Source organism: Theropithecus gelada, chromosome 11 (assembly GCF_003255815.1).
Source record: "Theropithecus gelada isolate Dixy chromosome 11, Tgel_1.0, whole genome shotgun sequence".
Classification (NCBI taxonomy): domain Eukaryota; kingdom Metazoa; phylum Chordata; class Mammalia; order Primates; family Cercopithecidae; genus Theropithecus; species Theropithecus gelada.
In genome coordinates, this window is record NC_037679.1 from 79,428,443 (window position 1) to 79,452,046 (window position 23,604).

Here is a 23,604-nt window from a genome sequence, read left to right on the forward strand (position 1 = left end):
AAAAAAAAAAAAAAAAAAAAAAAAAAAGTCAAATCTAGATTCATGATTAATGATGTGCTTATTTCACATTGCATGTTTGTATCAAAACATCCCATGTAGGTAAAGCATAGATAGGCACAGAGAAAAGAAAAGAAGACAAAAAATAAGAGAAAAGATGGCCAGGCGCGGTGGCTCACGCCTATAATCCCAGCACTTTGGGAGGTCAAGGCGTGCGGATCACCTGAGGTTAGGAGTTCAAGACCAGCCTGGCCAACATGGCGAAACCCCCGTCTGTACTAAAAATACAAAAATAGTCCGGGCGCGTGGCTCAGGCCTGTAATCCCATCACTTTGGGAGCCCGAGGTGGGCAGATCACGAGGTCAGGAGATTGAGACCATCCTGGCTAACATGGTGAAACCCTGTCTCCACTAAAAATACAAAAAGAAATTAGCCGGGCGTGGTGGCGGGCGCCTGTAGTCCCAGCTACTGGGGAGGCTGAGGCAGGAGAATGGCGTGAACCCGGGAGGCGGAGCTTGCAATGAGCCGAGATCTCGCCACTGCACTCCAGCCTGGGCGACAGAGCGAGACTCCGACTCAAAAAAAAATAAATAAATAAAAATAAATAAATAAATAATAATAATAGTCCCAGCTACTCTGGAGGCTGAGGCAGGAGAATCGGTTGAACCTGGCAGGGGGAAGTTGCAGTGAGCCGAGATCGTGCCATTGCACTCCAGCCTGGAGTTTTTTCAAAAGAAAAACTCCGTCTTAAAAGAAAAGAAAAAAGAAAACACGCACAAAAAACTTATGTACACCATAAATATATACACCTACTAAGTGCCCACAAAAATTGAAAACAAACAATCCATGATTAAAAGCTTTTATACTCCAGCCTGGGTGACAGAGCCAGACTCCGTCTCAAAAAAAAAAAAAAAAAAAAAAAAAAAAAAAAAGCTTTTATATTAACAGAGGACCTCTGACCAGAAAGAGCCGACAGGGGGCGATCCTGGATGATCTGGGGCCGTCAATTGCGAGACGCGGAAGATTATGGGACTTGTAGTTTTTCTCTAATAATTTAATCTTTCTGGACTACATGTCCCAAAATGCAAATGTAATCAGACAGCCCCGCTGTGGGGTATGAAGTGTCCGCAGAGCTGTGAGAGGTAAGTGTGTTCTGTGCGTGCTGCGGGTTTCTAGAAGTTGTGGATTTCTTGTGAGGGATTCTATTTCTCCTCTTTGCCCTTGGTGGGACCTGGAAGAGAGCAGTTGTTCGGCTGATGCACGTTTTCAGCTGGGGTTTCCCTGGCCCTTTGGTCTCGGGAAACCGGAATGTGTGTTTGTTTAGCTGTTCACGTGTTGCTGTGGAATGTCAAGGAGAAAGCGGGGTCCTGATCTCAGATCTGGAAAGCCAAGCATAAAATAATGTTTACATACGGGTTGCATGTCACTAGAGGATTTATGCATTATATCAAATAATATGTCAAAGGGTTTTTTTTGAGACGGAGTCTCGCTTCTTCGCCCAGGCTGGAGTGCAATGGCGCGACCTTGGCTCACTGCAACCTCCCACTCCCGGGTTCAAGCAATTCTGTCTCAGCCTCCCCAGTAGCTGGGATTACGGGCACGTGCCACCACTCCCGGCTAAATTTTTTTGTAGGTTTAGTAGAGACGGGGTTTCACCATGTTGGTCAGGCATGTCTGGAACTCCTGATCTCAAGTGATCTGCCTACCTCAGCCTCCCAAAGTGCTGGGATTTCAGACGTGAGCCACAGCACCCGGCCCTATATAGTTACAGCTAGAAAAGCTGACAGGCAGGGGTCTTGTCTCTCTGATGTATCCAAGTAGCAGAGCTTGCAGTGGAAGGTAAACTAAAATAAGGGGGAAATGAAAAAATAAAAGGAGTGTGTATGTGTGCTTAATTACATGAACAAAATCAAACAAAACCTGACTTATTAGGGCCAGGCTTGGAGGCTCACACCTGTAATCCCAGCACGTTGGGAGGCCGAGGCGGGCAGATCACTAGAGCTCAGGAGTTCAAGAGCAGCCTGGCCAACATGGTGAAACCCCGTCTCTACTAAAAATACAATAATTAGCTGGGCATGGTGGCGCTCACCTATAGTCCCGGCTATTCTGGAGTCTGAGGCAGGAGAATCACTTGAACCCGGGAGGCAGAGGTTACAGTGAGCCAAGATCATGCCACTGCACTCCAGCCTGGGTGACAGAGTGAGATGCTGGCTCAAAAAAGAATGAATGGGGCCGGGTGCGGTGGCTCACGGCTGTAATCCCAACACTTTGGGAGGCCGAGGCAGGCAGATCACCTGAGGTCAGGAGTTTGAGACCAGCCTGGCCAACATGGTGAAACTCCGTCTCTAGTAAAATACAAAAAAATTAGCTGGGTGTGGTGGCACACACCTGTAATCCCGCTATTTGGGAGGCTGAGGCAGGAGAATCACTTGAACCTAGGAGGCGGAGGTTGCAGTGAGATGAGATTGCGCCACTGTACTCTAGCCTGGGCAACGGAGGGAGGCTCTGTCTCAAAAAACAAAACAAACAAAGAAACAAAAAATGAGAAAACACCCCACTTTCTCACATGAGGTTTCTTTTTCTCTAGAATGAAGATGAGCTTTGGGTTGACTTTCAAGTCAGCAAAAGGCCATTGGATCGCAAACCCCAGCTGGCAGTGCTCGAAAGCTTCCATTGGGTTATTTGTGCCAGCAAGTCCTCCTTTGGACCCTGAGAAGGTCAAAGAGTTACAGCGCTTCATCACACTTTCCAAGAGACTCCTCGTAATGACTGGGGCAGGAATCTCCACCGAGTCGGGGATACCAGACTACAGGTCAGAAAAGGTGGGGCTTTATGCCCGCACTGACCGCAGGCCCATCCAGCATGGCGATTTTGTCCGGAGTGCCCCAATCCGCCAGCGGTACTGGGCGAGAAACTTTGTGGGCTGGCCTCAATTCTCCTCCCACCAGCCTAACCCTGCACACTGGGCTTTGAGTACCTGGGAGAAACTCGGAAAGCTGTACTGGTTGGTGACCCAAAATGTGGATGCCTTGCACACCAAGGCAGGGAGTCGGCGCCTGACAGAGCTCCACGGATGCATGCACAGGTGCAGGAGGTGTACATGATTTGAACGCAAACCCGTGTGTTGTTTTGGGAGAGTAGGAACCTTGGCTGTCTTGATCACCGCAGTCTTAGACCTTGAGAAAAGGATTTCAGAACAAGTTGTTTATTTTGGAGTTGATTCCAGTAAATTCATTGATGGAGTGAGGACGTAAAACAGAAAAGAGAGGAAAGCCAGGAAAGGGTGTGTTAATGAGTAGGTTACTGCTTTGGGCACTGGGGTTCAGTCCTGTGAGGAACCCTCCAACTGTCTAGGACATGTCTGAGGATTGCTCAGTGAAACTTGAGGGCTGGGGCTGGGCGCAGTGGCTCATGCCTGTAATCCCAGCACTTTGGGAGAATGAGGCGGGCAGATCATGTGAGCTCAGGAGTTCGAGACCAGCCTGGCCAACATGGTGAAACCCCATTTCTACTAAAAATACAAAAATTAGGCGGTCATGGTGGCACATGCCTGTAATCCCAGCTACTTGGGAGGCTGAGGCAGGAAAATCTCTTGGGAGGCAGAGGTTGCTGCAGTAAGCCAAGATTGCACCACTGCACTCCAGCCTGGGCAACAGAGCAAGACTCCATCTCAAAAAAAAGAAAACAAAAGTTGAGGATGAGGCCGGGAGCGGTGGCTCAAGCCTGTAATCCCAGCACTTTGGGAGGCCGAGACGGGCGGATCACGAGGTCAGGAGATCGAGACCATCCTGGCTAACACGGTGAAACCCCGTCTCTACTAAAAAATACAAAAAACTAGCCGGGCGAGGTGGCGGGCGCCTGTAGTCCCAGCTACTCGGGAGGCTGAGGCAGGAGAATGGCGGGAACCCGGGAGGCGGAGCTTGCAGTGAGCTGAGATCCGGCCATAGCACTCCAGCCTGGGCGACAGAGCAAGACTCCGTCTCAAAAAAAAAAAAAAAAAAGTTGAGGATGGTGCACAATGGCTTATGCCTGTAATCCTAGCACTTTGGAAGGCTGAGACAGGAAGACTGCTTGAGGCCAACAGTTCAGGACCAACCTGGCCAACACAGTGAGACTCTGTCTCTACATAAATAAAGTAAATTATATATATATATACACACACACACACACATATATATATATGTTTTTTTTTAAAGAAAGTTGAGGCCTGTTGTGGTGGCTCACGCCTGTAATCCCAGCACTTTGGAGGTCAGGGGTTCAAGATCAACCTGGTCGACATGGTAAAACCCCATCTCTACTAAAAATACATAAATTTGTTGGACGTGGTGGCACGTACCTGTAATTCTAGCTACTCAGGAGGCTGAGGCAGGAGAATTGCTTGAACCTGGGAGGTGGAGGTTCCAGTGAGCTGAGATCATGCCACTACATGCCAGCCTAGGCGACAGAGCAAAAGTCTGTCTCAAAAAAAAAAAAAAGTTAAGCAAGCTAGGGTGATTTTTTTTTTCTTTTTTCTTTTCTTTTCTTTTGTGTTTGTGTGTGCACGTGTATGTGTGTGTGACAGGCTCTCACTCTGTCACACAGACTGGAGTGCAGTGGTGTGATTATAGCTCACTATAGCCTCAATCTCCTGGGCTCAAGTGATCCTTTCACCCCAGCCTCCTAAGTAGCTGGGACTACAGGCAAACGCCACCATGCCCAGCTAATTTTTTTTTTTTTTTTTTTTGAGACGGAGTCTCGCTCTGCCGCCCAGGCTGGAGTGCGATGGCCGGATCTCGGCTCACTGCAAGCTCCGCCTCCCGGGTTTACGCCATTCTCCTGCCTCAGCCTCCCGAGTAGCTGGGACTACAGGCGCCCGCCACCTCACCCGGCTAATTTTTTGTATTTTTAGTAGAGACGGGGTTTCACCGTGGTCTCGATCTCCTGACCTTGTGATCCGCCCGCCTCGGCCTCCCAAAGTGCTGGGATTACAGGCGTGAGCCACCGCGCCCGTCGTTAATTTTTAATTTAATTTTTATTTTTTTGTAGAGATGAAGTCTTACTATGTTGCCCAGGCTGGTCTCAAACTCCTGGGCTCACATGATCCTCCTGCCTTGGCATCTCAAAGTGCTGGGATTACAAGTGTAAGCCACTGTGCTTGGCCCTGAAGCTAGGGTATTTATTCACCATCTTTCATCCCTCATGGGTCCAGGATCACTCTAGGGAAATTGATTCCCTAACATTTTGACTCTGCTCCTCCCAAGGAGGCTTCCATGGGCAGAGAACATCTGAAGCAAGACAGACACAGGAAACTGCTTGTAAGAAAACTGTGTGCACCAGGGTGCTGTGGTTCATATCTGTCATCCCAGCAACTCAAGAGGCCAAGGCAGGAGGATTGCTTGAGGTTAGGAGATCAAGACCAGCCTGGGTAACACAGCCAGACTCCGTCTTTACAAAAAAAAATTTAAGAAAGGAAATTGGCCAGGTGCGGTGGCTCACGCCTGCAATCTCAGCACTTTGTGAGGCTGAGTCGGACAGATCACCTGAGGTCAGGAGTTCAAGACCAGCCTGACCTACATGGAGAAACCCCGTCTCTACTAAAAATACAAAATTAGCCGGGCGTGGTGGTGCATGCCTGTAATCCCAGCTACTCGGGAGGCTGAGGCAGGAGAATTGCTTGAACCCAGTAGGTGGAGGTTGTGGTGAGCCGAGATTGTGCCACTGCACTCCAGCCTGCAGCCTGGGCAACAAGAGCGAAACTCCATCAAAAAAAAAAAAAAAAAAAACAGAGAGAAAGGAAACTGGGATGGGTGCGGTGGCTCATGCCTGTAATCTCAGCACTTTGGGAGGCAGAGAGGCAGGCAAATCACTTGAGGTCAAGAGTCTGAGACCATCCTGGCTGACACAGTGAAACCCTATCTCTACTAAAAATACAAATATTTGCTTACCTCTATCTTAGCCTGTTTTTTGTTGTTGGTGGTTTTTTGTTTTGTTTTGTTTTGTTTTGTTTTTGAGATGCAGTCTCACTCTGTCACCCAGGCTGGAGTGTGCAGCCGCCCGATCTTGGCTCACTGTAACCTCTGCCTCCTGGGTTCAAGTAATTCTCCTGTCTCAGCCTCCCGAGTAGCTGGGATTACAGGTGCGCGCCGCTACACCCGGCTAATTTTTTTGTATTTTTGTAAAGACGGGGTTTCACCATGTTGGCCAGGCGGGTCTCAAACTCCTGATCTCAAGTGATCCACCCACCTTGACCTCCCAAAGTGCTGGGATTATGGGTGTGAGCCACCGTGCCCGGCCTGGCCTTTTCTTCTTATTTAGACAGGGTCTGGCTCTGACACCCAGGCTAGAGTGCAATGGTGCCATTATAGCTCCCTGTAACCTAGAACTCCTAGGTAATTAGAACTCCAGCTAATTAAAAAAAAATATTTTTTGGCCAGGCATGGTGGTTCACATCTGTAGACTCAGCACTTTGGGAGGCTGAGGTGGGTAGATCACAAAAATTAGCTGGGCCTGGTGGCAGGCGCCTGTAATCCCACCTGCTCGGGAGGCTGAGGCAGGAGAATCGCTTTAGCCCAGAAGGCGGAGGTTGCAGTGAGCCGAGATCGCGCCATTGCACTCCAGCCTGAGCGACAGAGCAAGACCCCGTCCCAAAAAACAAAAAGACAAGAAAAAAAAATTTTTTTTTTGTAGAGACAGGGTCTTGCTATCTACCCAGACTGGTCTGGAACTCCTTGGCTCAAGTGATTCTCTTTACTCTCCCAAAGTGCTGGGATTATAAGGTGTGAGCCACCATACCTGGCCACAGGGGGCCTTTTAAGAGAAGAAAATCAACATAATCTGATGGCTGACTAGAACTAAAAGGAGAAAAATGAGGCTGGATGTGGTGGCTCACACCTGTAGTCCCAGCACTTTGGAAGGCTAAGGCAGGAGGATTGCTTGAGCCTAGGAGTTCGAGGCTGCAGTGAGCTATAATCATGCCACTGCACTCCAGGTAAGAGCTACCACGCCTGGCCAAGACCCTGTCCCTTAAAAAAATAAAAAAATAGGCCGAGCGTCGTGGCTCATGCCTGTAATCCCAGCACTTTGGGAGGCCGAGGCGGGTGGATCACCTGAGGTCAGAAGTTTGAGACCAGCCTCAACATGGAGAAACCCTATCTCTACTAAAAATACAAAATTAGCCGGACGTGCTGGCACATGCTTGTAATCCCAGCAACTTGGGAGGCTGAGGCAGGAGAATTGCCTGAACCTGGGAGGCGGAGGTTGTGGTGAGCTGAGATCGTGCCATTGCACTCTGGCCTGGGCAACAAGAGCGAAACTCTGTTTCAAAAAAATAAATAAATAAATAAATACAATAAATAATAAAAATAAAAAAATAAAAATAAAAACAGACACAAAATGCTCCCCCACACTGGCTCAAGCTCTGGTGATTACAGAGGTGAAAAGGAGGGCCGGGTGTGGTGGTTCACACCTGTAATCCCAGCACTTTGGGAGGCCGAGGTGGGTGGATCACCTGAGGTCGGAAGTTTGAGACCAGCCTGACCAACATGGAGAAACCCCGTTTCTACTAAAAATACTAAAAAAATTAGTTGGGTGTTGTGGCGCATGCCTGTAATCCCAGCTACTCAGGAGGCTGAGGCAGGAGAATCACTTGAGCCCACGAGGAGGAGGTTGCAGCGAGCCAAGATCGTGCCATTGCACTCCAGCCTGGGCAATAAGAGTGAAACTCCCTCTCAAAAAAAAAAAAAAATTGGTGAGAAGGGAACGAACCAGGAGACACTGTGTCCTGGAAACCAAGAAGGAGAAGCATTTTAGAGGGGATGGTGATAGACAGTGGCAAATGCGGCAGATGAGCAAGGGAAAGGATAGAGGGAAAAACGCAGGTTTGGGCACTAAGGAAACCAGCAGGCAAAGCATTTGCAGTCATGTTAAGCATAAAAGTGAGCTATAGCAGAAGGTTAGGAAGGAGTGTACAGGAAGGAAACAGACGGGCCGGGCGCAGTGTTTCACACCTGTAATCCCAGCACTTTGGGAGGCCAAAGTGGGAGGATCACTTGAGGCCAGGAGGTTGAGGCTGCAGTTAGCTGAGATCATGCCACTGCATTCCAGCCTGGGCAACAGCCAGACCCTGTCTCCAAAAAAATATATATATATAAAATAGAAAGTATGGCTAAAATGGGGTGGGGATTGTGTGTTAGGGAAAGAAACAGCAATGGAAGGGCTGAAAATGGTTGGGGACGAAACATCTCTGACAGCTTTGTCCCTCCCAAGGACATACTGTTCAGTCAGCGTCTTCCTTGGTTCCAGGGTCCTGTGCTTGGATTGTGGGGAACAGACTCCCCGGGGGGTGCTGCAAGAGCGCTTCCAAGTCCTGAACCCCACCTGGAGTGCTGAGGCCTATGGTCTGGCTCCTGATGGTGACGTCTTTCTCTCAGAGGAGCAAGTCCGGAGCTTTCAGGTCCCATCCTGCGTTCAATGTGGAGGCCATCTGAAACCAGATGTCGTTTTCTTCGGGGACACAGTGAACCCTGACAAGGTTGATTTTGTGCACAAGCGTGTAAAAGAAGCCGACTCCCTCTTGGTGGTGGGATCATCCTTGCAGGTATCTGACTTGGCCAGAGTGGTAACCGCCCCCTGTGCGGGATTGGGAGTCCTGGAGAGACCCCCTGTTTGGTTTAACTTTTTCTAGAGCTAGAGAACCTAGACATTCTTATGTGTGTTTTTTACCCAGGTATACTCCAGTTACAGGTTTATCCTCACTGCCCAGGAGAAGAAGCTGCCGATTGCAATACTGAACATTGGGCCCACACGGTCAGATGACTTGGCATGTCTGAAACTGAATTCTCGTTGTGGAGAGTTGCTGCCTTTGATAGACCCACGCTGACCACAGCCTGATGTTCCAGAACCTGGAACAGGGACTCTCACTTGAGTCTTGCTGCTAAAGGTAATTGCCTTCTCAGATAACAGATTCCAGTTCCCATTCGACAGAGTAGGGTGCACTGACAAAGTATAGAAGGTTCTAGGTATCTTAATGTGTGGATATTCTTAATTAAAACTCATTTTTTAAAAATAAATTTGTTCAGCTTTATATGAAATGCTTCATGAATTTGTATGTCATGCTTGCACGGGGGTCATGCTAACCTTCTCTGTATCATTCCAATTTTAGTATATGTGCTGCTGAAGAGAGCACTAACACTAATTTTTTTCTTTTTTTTTTTTGAGACAGGGTCTGACTCTATCACCCAGGCTGAAGTGCAATGGCCTGACCTCAGCTCACTGCAACTTCTGCCTCCCAGGTTCAAGCCATTCTCCCACCTCTGTCTCTCAAGTAGCTAGGACTACAGGCGTGCACCACCATGCCCAACTAATTTTTTGTATTTTTTGTACAGACAGGGTCTCACTTTGTCACCCAAGCTGGTCTCGAAGTCCTGAGCTCAAGCCATCCACCCGCCTCAGCCACCCAAAGTGCTGAGATTATAGGCATGAGCTACCACACCCGGCCAAAACTTTTTTTTTTTTTTGAGACAGAGTCTCGCTCTGTTGCCCAGGCTGGAGTGCAGTGTTGCGATCTCACCTCATTGCAACCTCCGCCTCCCGGGTTCAAGTGATTCTCCTGCCTCAGCCTCCCGAGTAACTGAGATTACAGGCATGTACCACACCACACCTGGCTAATTTTTTATAGTTTTGGTAGAGATGTGGTTTTACCATATTGGCCAAGCTGGTCTGAAACTCCTGACCTCAAGTGATCTGCCTGCTTGGCCTCCCAAAGTGCTGAGATTACAGGCATGAACCACCATGCCCAGGCGTTGTGTTTTTTTTTTTTTTTTTCTTTTTTTTTTTTGAGATGGAGTCTCATTCTGTAGCCCAGACTAGAGTGCAGTGGCATGATCTTGGCTCACTGCAACCTCTGCCTCCTGGGTTTAAGCGATTCTCCTGTCTCAGCCTCCCGAGTAGTTGGGACTACAGGCGCCCACCACCATACCTGGCTAATTTTTGTATTTTCAGTAGAGACGGGGGTTTCACCATGGTGGCCAGGCTGGTTTCAAACTCCTGACCTCAAGTGATCCACCTGCCTCAGCCTCCCAAAGTACTGGGATAACAGGCATGAGCCACCGAGCCCGGCCTCAAAGCTAATTTTTTTTTTTTTTGAGATGGAGTCTCGCTCTGTGGCCCAGGCTGGAGGGCAGTGGTGCGATCTCGGCTCACTGCAATCTCCACCTCCCAGGTTCACGCCATTCTCCTGCCTCAGCCTCCCGAGTAGCTGGGACTACAGGCACCCGCCACCATGCCTGGCTCATTTTTGTATTTTTAGTAGAGACGGGGTTTCACCGTGTTAGCCAGGATGGTCTCAATCTCCTGACCTCGTGATCCGCCCGCCTCGGCCTCCCAAAGTGCTAGGATTACAAGCGTGAGCCACCGCGCCTGGCAAAAGCTAATTTTTTAATGTACATTAAGCTGTAGTGTTTGAAATATTACGGTTTTCAAATTCTAGACATGTAGCTCTTTAAGACACTAAATGTTCCAGAATCTGCCATTGCTTTTTCCCCACTTTTAAAAATAATAATTTTGAAATAATAATTTATACAACATAAAATATACTCTTTAAAAATGTACAATTGACTTGTTTTTTGGTGCACTCACAAAGGTGTGCTTTGATCACTACTATCTAATTCTAGAACATTTTTATCATCCCAAGAAGACATTTTGGGCCCATTAGCAGTCATTTCCTGTTTCCCACCACTGCAATTATCACCTGTTGGCCCCTGGCGACAACTAATCACTCTGTTTCTGCCTATTCTGAACACTTCATACATTTTTTTTTGAGACTGAGTTTCACTCTTGTTGCCCAGGTTGGAGTGCAATGACACGATATCGGCTTACTGCAACCTCTGCCTCCGGGGTTCAAGCGATTCTCCTGCCTCAGCCTCCCAAGTAGCTGGGATTACAGGCATGCGCCACCACGTCTGGCTAATTTTTGTATTTTTAGTAGAGACAGGGTTTCACCATGTTGGCCAGGCTGGTCTCAAACTCCTGATCTCAAGTGATCCACCCGCGTTGGCCTCCCAAAGTGCTGGGATTATAGGCGTGAGCAACCGTGCCCAGTCAGTGGATGGCCTTTTTTTTTTTTTTTTTTTGAGATGGAGTTTCACTCTTGTTGTCCAGGCTGGAGTGCAATGGCACGATCTTGGCTCACTATATCCTCCACCTCCTGGGCTCAAGCAATTCTTCTGCCTCAGCCTCTCGAGTAGCTGGCATTACAGGCATGTGCCACCACACCTGGCAAATTTTGTATTTTTAGTGGAGACGGGGTTTCTCCATGTTGGTCAGTCTTATCTCAAACTCCTGACCTCAGGTGATCCGCCCACCTTGGCCTCCCAAAGTGCTGGGATTAAAGGCATGAGCCACCGTGCCTGGCGTTTTTTTTTTTCTTCTTCTTTTGAGACAGTGTCTTGCTCTGTTGTCCAGGCTGGAGTGCAGTGACATGATCTCAGCTCACTGCAACCTCCACCTCCTGGGTTCAAGTGATTCACTTGCTTCAGCCTCCTAAGCAGCTGGGATTACAGGCACCCGCCACCACATCCAGCTAATTTTTTTGTATTTTTAGTAGAGATGGGGGCTTCACCATGTTGGCCAGGCTGGTCTCGAACTCCTGACCTCAGGTGATCCACCTGCCTTGGCATCCTAAAGTGCTGGGATTACAGGCGTGAGCCACTGCGCTGGCCTTATGCCTTTGTTTCCTTATTTGACAGGCCAGGGGTTCGAGACCAGCCAGGCCAGGATGGTGAAACCCTGTCTCTACTAAAAATTACAAAAAAAATTAGCTGGGCATGGTAGCGGGAGCCGGTAATCCCAGCTGCTCGGGAGGCTACGGCAGGAGAATCGTTTGATCCCAGGAGGCGGAGGTTGCAGTAGCTGAGTTGGCGCCATTGCACTCCAGCCTGGGTGACATAGATCCTGTCTCAAAATAAATAAATAAATAAATAAAATAAAAATAAAAGTTTTTTTTTTTTTTTTTTTTTTTAATTTTAAGACAGACTCTTGCTCTGTCACCCAGGCTGGAGTGCAGTGGCGAGATCTCGGCTCACTGCAAGCTCCGCCTCCCAGGTTCACACCATTCTCCTGCCTCAGCCTCCCGAGTAGCTGGGACTACAGGCGCTGGCCACTATGCCCGGCTAATTTTTTGTATTTTTAGTAGAGACAGCGTTTCACTGTGTTAGCCAGGATGGTCTCGATCTCCTAACCTCGTGATCTGCCCACCTCGGCCTCCCAAAGTCCTGGGATTACAGGCGTGAGCCACCGCGCCTGGCCCATTTTATTTCTTAATAAACTAAAATCCAGATTTACCTAAGGTCACACTATATAATGTCAGAGCCAGGACTAGAATTGAAGTAGACTTTTCTTTTGTTTTTTTTTTTTTGAGACAGAGTCTCGCTCTGTCACCCGGGCTGGAGTGCAGTGGCCGGATCTCAGCTCACTGCAAGCTCTGCCTCCCGGGTTTACGCCATTCTCCTGCCTCAGCCTCCCGAGTAGCTGGGACTACAGGCACCCGCCACCTTGCCCGGCTAGTTTTTTGTATTTTTTTAGTAGAGACGGGGTTTCACCGTCTTAGCCAGGATGGTCTCGATCTCCTGACCTCGTGATCCGCCTGTCTTGGCCTCCCAAAGTGCTGGGATTACAGGCTTGAGCCACCACACCCAGCCGTGAAGTAGACTTTTCTTCCAGTTTTTTTCTTTTTCTTTTCTTTTCTTTTTTTTTTTTTTTTGAGATGGAGTCTTGCTCTGTCACCCAGGCTGGAGTGCAGTGCACTGAAACCCCCAACTCCAGGGTTCAAGTGATTCTCCTGCCTCAGCCTCCCAAGTAGCTGGGATTATAGGTGTGCGCCACAATGTCCAACTAATTTTTGTGTTTTTAGTAGAGATGAGGTTTCACTATGTTGGCCAGGCTGGTCTCAATCTCCTAACCTCAAGCGATCTGCCCGCCTTGGCCTCCCAAAGTGTTGGGATTACAGGCATGAGCCACCACGTCTGGCATAGTTTTTTTTCTTTTTTTAGCAATCTAATTTGTCTGCAGATCATGATCAGATTGTGGGAAAGGTGGCCAGCCTAAAGTTGAAGTAAAAACCAGTAGTACACTTGGCCAAGGAGACCAGGAATGGTTACAATGTAGTGGCCTTGCCCAAGATTTCTGCACTTAAACAAACAAAAAAAATATAATGGCCAATGGAGAGCAGATTAGGCAGCCAGGGAGGGAAGGCAGGCTCTTTTCGCACCTCAGAACTGGCATGAATGATGAAATCAAGTCTGGAGAGCCTTTGGAATGTTTGCTTTGTTCATATTTCCTCCTGAGATGGAATTCTTTCCACCAAAAAATGCACCCCAAGAGGAAGGTGGTATTTCCTGAAGCTGACACTCCTCACGTCTGTCTCCTTGCTTTAAGTCTTTTGCTTTCTACCATTGTGGCAGCTCCTAACCCACTTGCATGTACCCTTCATTAGAGTGACACACTAGTAGTGGGTGCTATCAGTTTGCCACTGGCCTGGTTCTGCGGTCCCAGCTGCACAACACCAGCCTTAAGCATAACTTTGCGTTGTGTCTCCACTCAGTTGCCTCGGCAGTTGTGCTCTGCTGTCATGGTTTTAGTAAGTGGGATTCACACAGGCAAATAGGCACATAAGACTGGAAACTTCCTCCCCACTAACTCATATTCTTCCTCTTAGTGCTCTCATAAATGGATATCCTTCTCTTACCTCTCCCTTAAATACAAGCATTTATTGACCGGGTGCGGTGGCTCATGCCTGTAATCCCAGCACTTTGGGAGCCTGAGGCGGGTGGATCTCCTGGGGTCAGGAGTTCGAGACCAGCCTGGCCAACATGGCAAAACCCTGTCTCCACCAAAAATACAAAAAATTAGCTGGGTGTGCTGGCAGGTGCATGTAATCCCAGCTACTTGGGAGGCTGAGGCAGGATAATTGCTCGAACCCAGGAGGCAGAGGTTGCAGTGAGCCGAGATTGCACCACTGCACTCCAGCCTGGGCGACAGGAGCAAAAGTCCGCTAAAAAAAACAAAAACAAAAACAAACCAAAAAACTCCAAGCATTTATTGAGCACCTACCGTAAACCAAACACTGTGCAAAGCATTTAACAATACATTAAGGCCGGGCGCGGTGGCTCAAGCCTGTAATCCCAGCACTTTGGGAGGCCGAGACGGGCGGATCACGAGGTCGGGAGATCGAGACCATCCTGGCTAACACGGTGAAACCCCGTCTCTACTAAAAAAATACAAAAAACTAGCCGGGCGAGTTGGCGGGCGCCTGTAGTCCCAGCTACTCGGGAGGCTGAGGCAGGAGAATGGCGTGAACCCAGGAGGCGGAGCTTGCAGTGAGCTGAGATCCAGCCACTGCACTCCAGCCTGGGCGACAGAGCGAGACTCCGTCTCAAAACAAACAAACAAACAAACAAACAAACAATACCAATACATTAACTCACTTAATGAAAGTTTACCCCTCAAGAGATGCCTGGGCATACATAAAGGTGAACTTTTGCAAAAGTGAACTAAAGTTTTTCTGAGTGGATCAGAGGAGGACCAATAGGAAATCCAACACTCCTAGGTAGCGTGACCAACTGTCACAGATTGCCCCGTATTGAGGGGTTTCACAGGATGCAGGATTTTCAGTGTGAAAGCCAGGATGAGTTGGTCACCCTGACCATCATCCAACTCACCCAACAGAAGTTGCCCAGATATAATAATTTTTTTTTTTTTGAGATGGAGTCTTGCTGTGTTGCCCAGGCTGGAGTTCAGTGTCGTGATCTCGGCTCACTGCAAGCTTTGCCTCCCAGGTTCACGCCATTCTCCTGCCTCAGCCTCCGAGTAGCTGGGACTACAGGTGCCCGCCACCATGCCTGGCTAATTTTTTTGTATTTTTTTTAGTAGAGACGGGGTTTCACCAAGTTAGCCAGGATGGTCTTGATCTCCTGACCTCATGATCCACCCGCCTCAGCCTCCCTAAGTACTAGGATTACAGGCATGAGCCACCGCACCCGACTGCCCAGATATAATAATTAATTCAAAATATATTATCCTTGCTGAGATTCAATACACTGCTTTGAGATATAGATTTTTTACTTAACGTTTATGTCACAATACAGGTAATTTCTACTTCATGAAGAAAGAAATTAGACTAATCCAAGAAAGGAGGTTTTTTGTTTTGTTTTGTTTTGTTTTTTTGGAGACAGAGTCTAGCGCTGTCACCCAGGCTGGACTGCAATGGCACGATCTCACTCACTGCAACCTCTGCACCCCCGCCCCCACCCTCACCCCCGCCCCAGTTTCAAGTGATTCTCCTGCCTCAGCCTCCCAAGTAGCTGGGATTACAGGCACCTGCCACCACACCTAGCTATTTTTTGTATTTTTAGTAGAGACGGGGCTTCGCTATGTTGGCCAGATTGGTCTTGAACTCCTGACCTCGAGCAATCTGCCCGCCTCGGCCTCCCAAAGTGCTGGGATTACAGGTGTGAGCCATCGTGCCCAGCCTAGGTTTTTCTTTTTTTGTCTTTTTCTCAATTTATTAGAAAAGGAATATAGCATGGAATTAAAACTCTTAGGTAGTCAGGTGAAGTGACTCATGCCTGTAATCTCAGCAATTTGGGATGCCAAGGTGAGTGGATCACTTGAGGCCAGGAGTTTGACACCAGCCTGGCCAACATGCCAAACTCTGTCTTTACTAAAAATACAAAAATTAGCCAGGTGTGATGGTGCACACCTGTAATCCCAGCTACTACTTTTGCAGAAGTGAACTAAAGTTTTTCTGAGTGGATCAGAGGAAGGACCAATAGGAAATCCAACACTCCTAGGCAGCGTGACCAACTGTCAGAGATTGCCCAGTACTGAGGGGTTTCACAAGAACAATAATCGGCCGGGCACGGTGGCTCACGCCTGTAATCCTAGCACTTTGGGAGGCCGAGGCAGGCGGATCACAAGGTCAGGAGATCGAGACCACGGTGAAACCCCGTCTCTACTAAAAATACAAAAAATTAGCCAGGCGCGGTAGTGGGCGCCTGTAGTCCCAGCTACTCAGGAGGCTGAGGCAGGAGAATGGCGTGAACCCGGGAGGCGGAGCTTGCAGTGAGCCGAGATCACGCCACTGCACTCCAGCCTGGGGGACACAGCGAGACTCCGTCTCAAAAAAAAAAAAAAACACAAAAAACAATAATCGCTTGAACCTGGGAGGGAGAGACTGCAGTGAGCCAAGATCGTGCCACTGCACTCCAGCCTGGGTGACAGAGTGAGACTGTCTCAAAAACAAAACAAAACAACTCTTAGGTTATAGATTGACTTGGATTTCAACGTCCCCCACCTTTTTTTTTTGAGACAGGGTCTTGCTGTCACCCAGGCTGGAGTGCAATGGCAGGAACAGGGCTCACTGCAGTCTCAACCTCCTTGGCACAAGGAATCCTCCCACATAGCTGGGACTACAGGTGCGTACCACCATGCCTGGATAAATTTCTGAATTTTTTGTAAAGACAGGATCTCACTATGTTGCCCAGGCTGGTCTCAAACTCCTGGACTCAAGCGATCCTCCCACATTGGTCTCCCAAAGTGCTGGGATTACAGGTGTGAGTCACCTTACCCAGCCTCAATCCCAGTTTTTCTACTTACTAGTTAGAAGACTTGGGCAGGTTATTTTTGTCTAACTTCAGGCTCTTTGTAGATGAAGATAATAGTGGCTACCTCATTGGGTTGGTTTTAAGATTAAGCAGGGCAATGATGCATGTGAAGCTTGTAGCACAGTACCTGGCACATAATAAGGAAATGCAGTCACTATCATTAGGAGATGGACAGGATGATGGAAAAGGAAATCATCATATCTGCCTTTGGCCCACATTGAGTGCTTTTTTTGAGACAGAATCTCACTCTGTAGCCCAGGCTGGAGTGCACTGGCATGATCTCGGCTCGCTGCAACTTTCACCTCCCGGGTTCAAGCAATTCTTGTGCCTCAGCCACCGAGTAACTGGGATTACACCCGTGGGTCTCTACACCTGGCTAATTTTAGTATTTTTAGTAGAGACGGGGATTCGCCATGTTGAACTTCCGGCCTGAAGTGATCCGCCTACCTTGGCCTTTTGAAGGGCTGGGATTACATTGTGAACCACTGCGCCCAGCTTCTTTAACTAGACTTCACAATCATCTTCCCCAGAGCTTCATATCCTTTTTGTGTACCTGTTTGTCGCTTTTTTTTTTTTTTTTTTTTTTTTGAGACCACAGTCTTGCTCTCTCGCCCAGGCTGGAGTGCAGTGGCGCAATCTCGGCTCACTGCAACCTCCGCCTCCCGGGTTCACGCCATTCTCCTGCCTCAGCTTCCCGAGTAGCTGGGTCTACAGGCGCCCGCCACCATGCCCGGCTAATTTTTTTTGTATTTTTTTCTTAGTAGAGATGGGATTTCACCGTGTTAGCCAGGATGGTCTCCATCTCCTGACCTCGTGATCCATCCGCCTTGGCCTCCCAAAGTGTACCTGTTTGTCTCTTTTAAAAAAGATTGCAGGCCGGGCGCGGTGGCTCAAGCCTGTAATCCCAGCACTTTGGGAGGCCGAGATGGGCGGATCACGAGGTCAGGAGATCGAGACCATCCTGGCTAACACGGTGAAACCCCGTCTCTACTAAGAAATACAAAAACTAGCCGGGCGAGGTGGCGGGCGCCTGTAGTCCCAGCTACTCGGGAGGCTGAGGCCGGAGAATGGCGTGAACCCGGGAGGCAGAGCTTGCAGTGAGCTGAGATCCGGCCACTGCACTCCAGCCTGGGCTACAGAGCGAGACTCCGTCTTAAAAAAAAAAAAAAAAAAAAAAAAAAAAAGATTGCAAACAGGGCTCGGTGGGAGGCCGAGGTGGGCCGATTACCTGAGGTCAGGAGTTCCAGACTAGCCTGGCCAACATGGTGAAAACCGTCTCTACTAAAAATACAAAAATTAGCCGGGCGTGGTGGCCAGTGCCTGTAATCCCACTACTTAGGAGGCTGAGGCTGAAGAACTGCTTGAGTCGAGGAGGCAGAGGCTGCAGTGAGCCAAGATCATGCCACTGCACTCTGGCCTGGGTGATAGAGCAAAACTCCATCTCAAAAAAAAAAAAAAAAAAAAAAAAAAGGCCAGCGCGGTGACTCACACCTGTAATCCCAGCACTTTGGGAGGCCGAGGCGGGTGGAGGGTGGATCATGAGGTCAGGAGTTCGAGCCCATCCTGGCTAACACAGTGAAACCCCGTCTCTACTGAAAAATACAAAAAATTAGCCGGGCATGGTGGTGGGTGCCTGCAGTCCCAGCTACTCGGGAGGCTGAGGCAGGAGGATGGCGTGAACCTGGGAGGCGGAGCTTGCAGTGAGACGAGATAGCGCCACTGCACTCTAGCCTGCGCGACAGAGTGAGATTCCATCTAAAAAAAAAAAAAAAAAAAAAAAAAACTACTACTACTACTACTACTAATAGGCCCAGCGCGGTGGCTCACATGAGTCTGTAATCCCAGCACTTTGGGAGGCCGAGGTGGGTGGATCACCCAAGGTCAGGAGTTCGAAACCAGCCAGACTGACCAACATGGTGAAACCCCCTCTCTACTAAAAACACAAAATCAGCTGGGCATGGTGGCCGGCGCCTGTAATCCCAGCTACTTGGGAGGCTGAGGCAGGAGAATCGTTTGAACCTGGGAGGCGGAGGTTGCAGTGAGCTGAGATCGCACCATTGCACTCCAGCCTGGGCAACAAGAGCAAAATTCCGTCTCAAAAAATAAAATAAAATAAAATAAAAATAATAGTAATAAAAAGTAAAAAAAAAAAAAAAAATAGAAAAAGATGACAAACCAAGGCTTGCTTAATGTAATAGACTTTCTAAAGAAAAATTTAAGTGCGTTATCCTTTCCTCTCCTTCACCTTAGGAAAATAATATTTATTGAACATTTACTATACAACAAGCACTTAGAAAGCATTTACACAACATATTTGCACACTTAATTCCCCCAACCCTACAATATGGGCACTATTATTTCGGGTAACCTGCCCAAGGTCACCAAGAGGGTGACTAGGCCAGGAATGAAGGCCAGTCCAGTTCTGAGTTCGCTCTCGGACTTTCTGCTGTAGAAACCCGGTGGGGTAACAGCAGCTGTACCTGGGGAAGAAGGACAAAGCTCAAGAAACTTCCAGAAGTGACCCAGGCTGGGTTCTGAAAGGTAAACATGCCTTCACCAGGTAGGAAAAGGTAGGAAACAACATACAAAAGCATGGAGGTTAGACCAGCAAATCTCTTCGGTTTTTTTTCCTCCTTCAATGTGGGGGTGGAAATTTAAGTGTAGATTTGGGGCGCCTCAGAGGCCTGTGGCTCGCCCAACATCCCCTCGCCTCTCTGCTTGGCCATCTGTTCTCTCAGCTCCCCTTTGTTCCCTGCACCCCACTTTCCCTACCCGCTAATCCGTCCCCGGGATAAAGGCAATGAAGGCGATGCCCACAGGAAACCGGCAGGGGGAGCTGGGGGACAGGGAAGAGCGACCCGGAGAGTCACATCCACGTGAGTTCGCCCTCTTTTCACACTCTAGCGCCCATTCTGTCCTTCCTGCTGGATTCTGGCCCAGGAGAAGAGCGCCGCCAGGACCCCAGGAAGCTACAGACAGGACCCTTTGCCACCTCACGCGGACGCCACTGGGGGTGGGGGTGACCATTACCAGCCACTGCGCCTGCGCCGACTCAGGTTTCTTGGGCAAGCCAGAGGGGCGGGGCCTGGGCCGGGGAGGGGCATAAGTAGACCGGGGGGGCTGGGCCGCTATTGACCAATAGAAAAGAGAGATCGAGAGCGACGTGCTCATAAGCTATCCAATCACAATCACATCCTTTGGCGGAGGATGGGGGGCGGTGGACTAGAGGTTGATCGGGTTGGGCACGCAGCATTACGTGACATGAAAAGGTAAATACGGCCACGTGGCTTTTTCTCCTTGGCTTCCGCGAAACAGTACGTCACACTAACTTCGCTGAACAATTATTTAACGAACATATGTGATACGGTAGACATTGCGAAGACAATGTGGTTGCTGGAATTTGTAATCTCTCCATCAAATTACTCTATCCAGCTTATTTCCTTATTTCTTCATTCAAATCATCCTAGCCATTAAATTAGTTTTGCATATCCTACTTTCATCCAAATGTTCATTTAAAGATTATTAAGGGAATTTATTCTCTTTCCCGAGCCTTGATAATGAAAAAGAGGTGGGTTATTTTGTTGTTGGTTTTATGTTTGTTTTCTTTTTTCTTTTTTTTTTTGAGATAGGGTCTCTTTCTGTCACCCAGGCCAGAGTGCAGCCTCACTGCAGCCTCAACCTTCTGGGCTCAGGTGATACTCCCATTGCGCCTGTAGCCGGGACTACAGCCATGCAACACCTTGTTGATTTTTTGTAGAGACGGGATTTCACTGTGTTGTCCAGGCTGGACTCAAGCAAGCCTCGGCTTCTCAAAGTGCTGGAATTTACAGGCCTGAGCTACCACACCCGGCCCAAGAGATAGATTTTTACATCAGAGGATATCTTTAGGGCCTTTAGTAGCCCTGTGACTGCTCTCTCTCTTGTTTGTTCTGTCATCTTAAAAAAAAAAAAAAAAAAAAAGTAAGCACCATTTTCCTAAAAGCCAACTTTTCTTCCATCCAACAGGGACTTGCAATTTCTTTTCACTGAAGAAATACTTTTTTATGGCCTTCACATTTCGTTGAAGACTAAGGCCAGGTCTAACTTGATTTTGCATCCCTTGAAATTCTTCATAGCACAGTATGCAAAGAAGGGTTCTTCAGTTTATGCTTGTTGAATTTGAATTTGAGAATAGTTCCATTCTTGCCTGCCAAAGAATTAAAAAGACCCTGAGCACTGATGACCAACGCTTCATTTAGCATTCAGCAATCATTTATTGAGTGTCTCCTATAGGCAGGTAGAGAAACAAAAGTGGCTAAGACACCTCGCTCTGCCTTCAACAAGTTCACAATCTGGCCGGGCGCGGTGGCTCAAGCCTGTAATCCCAGCACTTTGGGAGGCCGAGGCGGGCGGATCACAAGGTCAGGAGATCGAGACCACGGTGAAACCCCGTCTCTACTAAAAATACAAAAAATTAGCCGGGCGCGGTTGTGGGCGCCTGTAGTCCCAGCTACTTGGGAGGCTGAGGCAGGAGAATGGCGTGAACCCGGGAGGCGGAGCTTGCAGTGAGCCGAGATCACGCCACTGCACTCCAGCCTGGGCGACAGAGCGAGACTCTGTCTCAAAAAAAAAAAAAAAAAAACAAGTTCACAATCTGATAGCACTTCTCTGAATTATCTGGATTTGGGTTCCAAGGTCAGCTGTGCCACCCAGGAATGACTTTTGGCAATCCCTTGCATCTTTAAGCCAGTTTCCTTATCCATCAGATGTGGATATAACAGTACCTACAACTATAGAACTTCAAGGATGACAAGGTTATTGTGCAAAAGACATGACACCATCTGGAGCATACAGCGTAATATATATAAGGATGCCAGTTTGAAGAGTAGGAAAAAAAGTCTCAGAGCAGACTGAATTGTAGACAGATACTAACACTAAATCATTGTCTTGTGGTCAGCCCCAAATACATTGTATCCTCAGCATTTTGTATGGTTCCTGGCCCAGAGTAAGTGTTCAGTAAATAATCATTGGATGGATGACTAAAATGAGGGGCCGGGCACGGTGGCTCACGTCTGTAATCCCAGCACTTTGGGAGGCCAAGGTGGGCAGATCACGAGGTCAGGAGATCGAGACCATCCTGGCCAACATGATGAAACCCCATCTCTATTAAAATACAAAAAATTAGCTGGGCGTCGTGTCGCGCACCTGTAGTCCCAGCTACTGAGGAGGCTGAGGCAGGGGAATCGCTTGAACCCGGGAGGCAGAGGTTACAGTGAGCCGAGATTGCGCCACTGGACTCCAGCCTGGTGACAGAGTGAGAATCCATCTCAAAAAATTAAATAAATAAATAAATAAATAAATAAATAAATAAAACGAGGGAGTAATTATGCCAAAAGGTAAGTCCACACACACTCCTTTCTTCAAATGGAAGAAGGTCTTTTACTGCCTACCACATACCCAGAAGTGGTGGCTGTTCTGTCAGTTTCCAATGGTCTGAAACTGCTTAATGGTGCCTTTTGATAGTTCCTATGGTCCTTTCTCAACTTTTTTTTTTTTTTTTTGAGACAGAGTCTCACTCTGTCACCCAGGCTGGAGTGCAGTGACGTGATCTCGGCTCACTTCTACCTTTGCCTCCAGGGTTCAAGCGATTCTTCTGTCTCAGTCTCCCGAGTAGCTGGGATTACAGGTGCACGCCACCATGCCCAGCTAAATTTTGTATTTTTTAGTAGAGATGAGGTTTCGCCATGTTGGCCAGGCTGGTCTCAAACTCCTGGCCTCAAGTGATCTGCCTGCCTAGGCTTCTCAAAGTGCTGGGATTACAGGCGTAAGCCACTGCCCCTGGCCTGGTGAATTTCAATGTCAATATAGTCATAAATACTAACAGAGGAATTGAACTGAGTGACTTAGTGGTTAAGAGCTCAGGCACTGCCATCAGACAGACCTGGCCAAATCCTGATCTTGCCATTTGTGTGATCTTGGACAAATGACTTAACTTCTCTGAATTTGTAGCTCCTCATCCATGAAATACCAACATATCAATATCAATTGATATTGATATCAATATCACAGAACTGGTTTGAACATTTAATGAGATGAGATGTGGAAAACTCAGAACAAGGAAGTATGCAATAAGTGCTCAAGAAATGCAAGCTGTTATTGGTTTTTTGTTTTGTTTTGTTTTTGTTTGGGTTTTTTGTGTGTGTGTGTTTGAGATAGCGTGTCTCTCTGTCACCCAGCCTGGAGTGAGTGGCATGATGACAGCTCACTGCAGCCTCCAGCTCCTGGGCTCAGGGGATCCTTCCACCTCAGCCTCCCTAGTAGCTTGAAACAGGGTCTCACTCTTTCACCCAGGCTGGAGTGCAGTGATGTGATCATAGCTCACTGCAGCCTCAAACTCCCGGGATCAAGAGATCCTCCTGCCTCAGCCTCTTGAGTAGCTAGGACCATAGGTGCGTGCCACCATGCCCGGCTTGTTAATGTTTATTATATTTCATGACTATAGTGTCAAAATTAGCTTGTAGAGTGTGGTGAAGTCTTTTATTTAGAAAAGAAAGTCGTTGAAGAAAAATGGTTTAATACAGTTGAAAATGAAGGCAGAATCATGAGATGGGGGCAAGGTCTGGCTCAAACGAAAGCCTACCACTTCAGACAGGGAAGGGCAGTGGTTCAGCATGTGTTTTGTGTTGTTAGACTTGCTTGGTTCAAATTCCTTCTCTGCTGCTTACTAGATGATAGCTCTGGAAGTGACCTCTCCTGTTGAGCTTCAGTATAGGAAAATAATATTTGCTAATAGTGCCAATACCTCATAGGGCTGTCAAGAGGATTTACGGACACACAGTCCTGGTACAGAGTAAATAATTCGTAGATGGTGATTGTTAATCATTACTCAGGTTTCAAGGTGCTTGCTTGCTTCCTGGAAGTGTCTTTCTAATTCAACTTAGCTTCCAAGGCTGGAAGAAATGATATTTACAAAAGACTAGGCAGAGTAGCC

At 48.1% G+C, this 23,604-nt stretch overlaps 1 protein-coding gene and 1 non-coding gene across 2 annotated transcripts; one reads left to right on the forward strand and one right to left on the reverse strand.

Moving 5' to 3' along the window:
* The first annotated feature begins 1,087 nt into the window (after nucleotides 1-1,087).
* SIRT4 (sirtuin 4) lies at nucleotides 1,088-9,052 on the forward strand. The gene is made up of 4 exons (XM_025402842.1): nucleotides 1,088-1,139; nucleotides 2,585-3,082; nucleotides 8,278-8,572; nucleotides 8,702-9,052. The coding sequence occupies exons 1-4, from the start codon at nucleotides 1,114-1,116 to the stop codon at nucleotides 8,852-8,854; spliced, it is 972 nt and encodes a 323-aa protein (XP_025258627.1). The 5' UTR covers nucleotides 1,088-1,113; the 3' UTR covers nucleotides 8,855-9,052.
* Nucleotide 9,053: 1 nt separating this feature from the next.
* On the reverse strand, nucleotides 9,054-9,160 carry LOC112635612. The gene has a single exon (XR_003121959.1). It is a non-coding gene; the product is annotated as a U6 spliceosomal RNA (small nuclear RNA).
* Nucleotides 9,161-23,604: the final 14,444 nt, after the last annotated feature.